The sequence below is a fragment of the Colobus angolensis genome, unplaced genomic scaffold (genome assembly GCF_000951035.1).
Source record: "Colobus angolensis palliatus isolate OR3802 unplaced genomic scaffold, Cang.pa_1.0 Scaffold76, whole genome shotgun sequence".
NCBI classification, from domain to species: Eukaryota; Metazoa; Chordata; class Mammalia; order Primates; family Cercopithecidae; genus Colobus; species Colobus angolensis.
In genome coordinates, this window is record NW_012121376.1 from 116,594 (window position 1) to 119,256 (window position 2,663).

The window sequence follows — 2,663 nt, forward strand, 5'->3', positions numbered from 1 at the left end:
CCCGCGCGCACAGGGAGGCCTCGCGCATGCGCAGCAGAGCCGCGGCACCGGCTGGGGCCCCGTTTTGGGTGTCCACACCGTCGCCTGACAGTTCGAGGGTTTGATCGCGAGCGCAGCCTCGTCCTGCCCAGACAGCTGGGCGCTAAGGGAATACCCAGCGCCTTTAGGCTTATCTTAAATCGGGCATCTGCATCCATACTTATTTCTGGGATCCTCCATGGAAAGCAGCTCCCGAAACCGAACAGCCGCCCGGGCCGCCCTCCGCTGCAATAGAAAACCGCCCCGGGACGTCCCCCTCACGGAGTTCCGTTTGTCCGCTTGGTTGGTTGCAACCTTCTCTGGAGCCCCAGAACCCAGGCCGCTTGTATGTGCCTGCGGCCGCACGGCCCCAGCACGCGGACGTGGAGCGGCACCGGGAGACCCGCGCGGCCTCCTCGGAGTGGACAGTGAAGCAGCAGGGCTGGGCAGTGGGGCTGGGCCTGCCCATGGCGACCCGTCCACGTCTCCAGGACATCAGTCTGAGCCTCTTCGCAGCCTCGTTTGCTGTTTACCGAGTTCTGCAGGGGGACGTAGAGGAACCACAGCCTTCTCGCACTTGAGACCGCTGTGATTTTCTGACATTTTGGAGGCAGAAATGCCTGGGAAAAGGCCCACAGATAAAACTGGCATCCCTAGTGCCAAAAGGGAACGGAAAGCGATTACCCTTGACCTCAAATTGGAAGGGTGACGACGATTTGAAGCGGGTGAGAACCTCAGATCGCAAAGGCCTTAGGTCTTGCTGTCTCTACAGTGGCGACCATCTGAGATAGTAAAGAAAAAAATCAAAGCGAGTTCACAAATAGCTACTCCTTTGAGAGCCTCACGGTTGACTCGCCATCGAAGTGCAGTGATGGAGAGTATGGAGCGGCTGCTGAGCTTGTGGCTGGAAGACCAGAGGCAGCGAAATGCGCCCTTGAACGCCGCCATCGTTCAGAAGGCCAAGTTTGATGACTTACAGCGTGAACATGGCGAAAGCTCTCAAGCGGAGAGGTTTCCTATGAGTAAAGTGTGGCTTGTGAGATTCAAGGAGCGCCACTGTTTGCCCCACTTCAAGTTGAACAGCGCAGCTCCCGGCAACAAGAACACAGAAATGCTGTACACAGAAATGCTGAAAAGCGTCATCATCGAAGAAGGTGAGTCCGCCCCCGGGCGTCTTTAACGTAGATGAGACAGGACTTAATTGGAAGAGAATGCCCGAAGAAACGTTCACTTCCGAGGAAGAGAATGCTGAGCCAGGGTTTAAGTCATCCAAAGATCGCTTGATGCTGCTGCTTGGTGGCAGTGCCGCTGGGGACTTTAAGTTGAAGCCCTTACTGGTGTACCGCTCGGAAACCCCCAGGACTCTGAAGGGTACTCGAAGCCCAATTTGCCCGTGCTTTGGCGCTCCAACAGAAAAGCTTGGGGGACCAGTAGCGTCTTTCATGAATGGTTCGCTTACTTTTTTTGCCCTGCCGTTGAAAAATACTGTACCCAGAATAATCTCACCAACAAAGCATTGCTCATACTAGACAATGCGTCATGCCACCCTGTAAATTTGAGCCATCTTTCTGATAACGTAAGAGTATAATACATTCATGACGGTGCAACCGACTCAATCCAGCCCATGTGTCAAGGTGTAGCCTCTGCCTTCAAAGCTCACTATCTGAGAAGGACTTTTGAGCACATCCTAGAAGCAACAGATGGTGAGGATACAGCTATGATCAGGGAATTCTGGAGAAACTACAGCATCATGGATGCTGTGGACAACACTGCCATACTTGGGAGGAGCTCAAACCAGCGATAATGAACAGCATGTGGGAGAAGATTTGGCCTGAGTGTGTTGAGGCCCAGCATTTTTCCCAGGCAGATAACATCGCACAGCTTAAAAAAAACATTGTGGCCCTTGCCAGAAATGCGGCCTTTGAAGAGGTTGCTGAGGCTACTGTGGACCAGTTGCTGCAGCCCCATGAAGATCTCTCAAATGAGGAACTAATGCAGCTGGAATAGGGGCCGGCAGTGGGGGAGAAGGAGAGGGAAGATGGTCCCTGGGCACTGCGGCAGTTAACCACAGGAAGACTGTCAGCAGCCCTCTCACATTTCGAGGCTGGCTTGCAGGTCCTTGCTAGTAACAGCCCTAATGATGAAAACTCAGTTTCCAGAGCAATCAATGATGCAATAAACTGCTACCAGAAGCTGTACAATGAGAAAAAGCACTGCTCAAAACAACAAGAGAGTTGACCTAAGAGAAGGTCATTTTTCAATGTGTGTAACCAAAAGTTAATCAGAATAAAGCAGAAGCACCATGATGACCTTAACAGTGGAGACCCAGGCAGGCCTCTCTGCTCTGCGGTGTTTGACATCCCTGGAAACCTTGCTGTTGATATTTCCATTTTGATGCTTGAGAGTATCAAATTTTGTCATTAAAATGTTATTTAAATATATGCTTCGAAAAGCTCATATATGTGTAAGAATCGCCAGGAAAACTTTTTTTTTCTTTGAGACAGGGTCTCGCTCCATCATCCAGGCTAGAGTGCAGTGGCGCAATCTTGGCTCACTGTAGCCTCGACCTCCAAAGTTCAAGCAATCCTCACACTTCAGCCTCTGCAGTGCTGGGACTACAGGCACATGCCACCACCCCCAGCTAA

General features: G+C 51.9%; 1 protein-coding gene across 1 annotated transcript; it reads left to right on the top strand.

The window, feature by feature from the left end:
- Positions 1-7: 7 nt before the first annotated feature.
- On the top strand, positions 8-1,416 carry CENPBD1 (CENPB DNA-binding domains containing 1). The gene is given in 3 exon segments (XM_011927960.1): positions 8-749; positions 752-816; positions 818-1,416. Coding segments are annotated over 3 exon segments (561 nt in total). The 5' UTR covers positions 8-634; the 3' UTR covers positions 1,199-1,416.
- Positions 1,417-2,663: the final 1,247 nt, after the last annotated feature.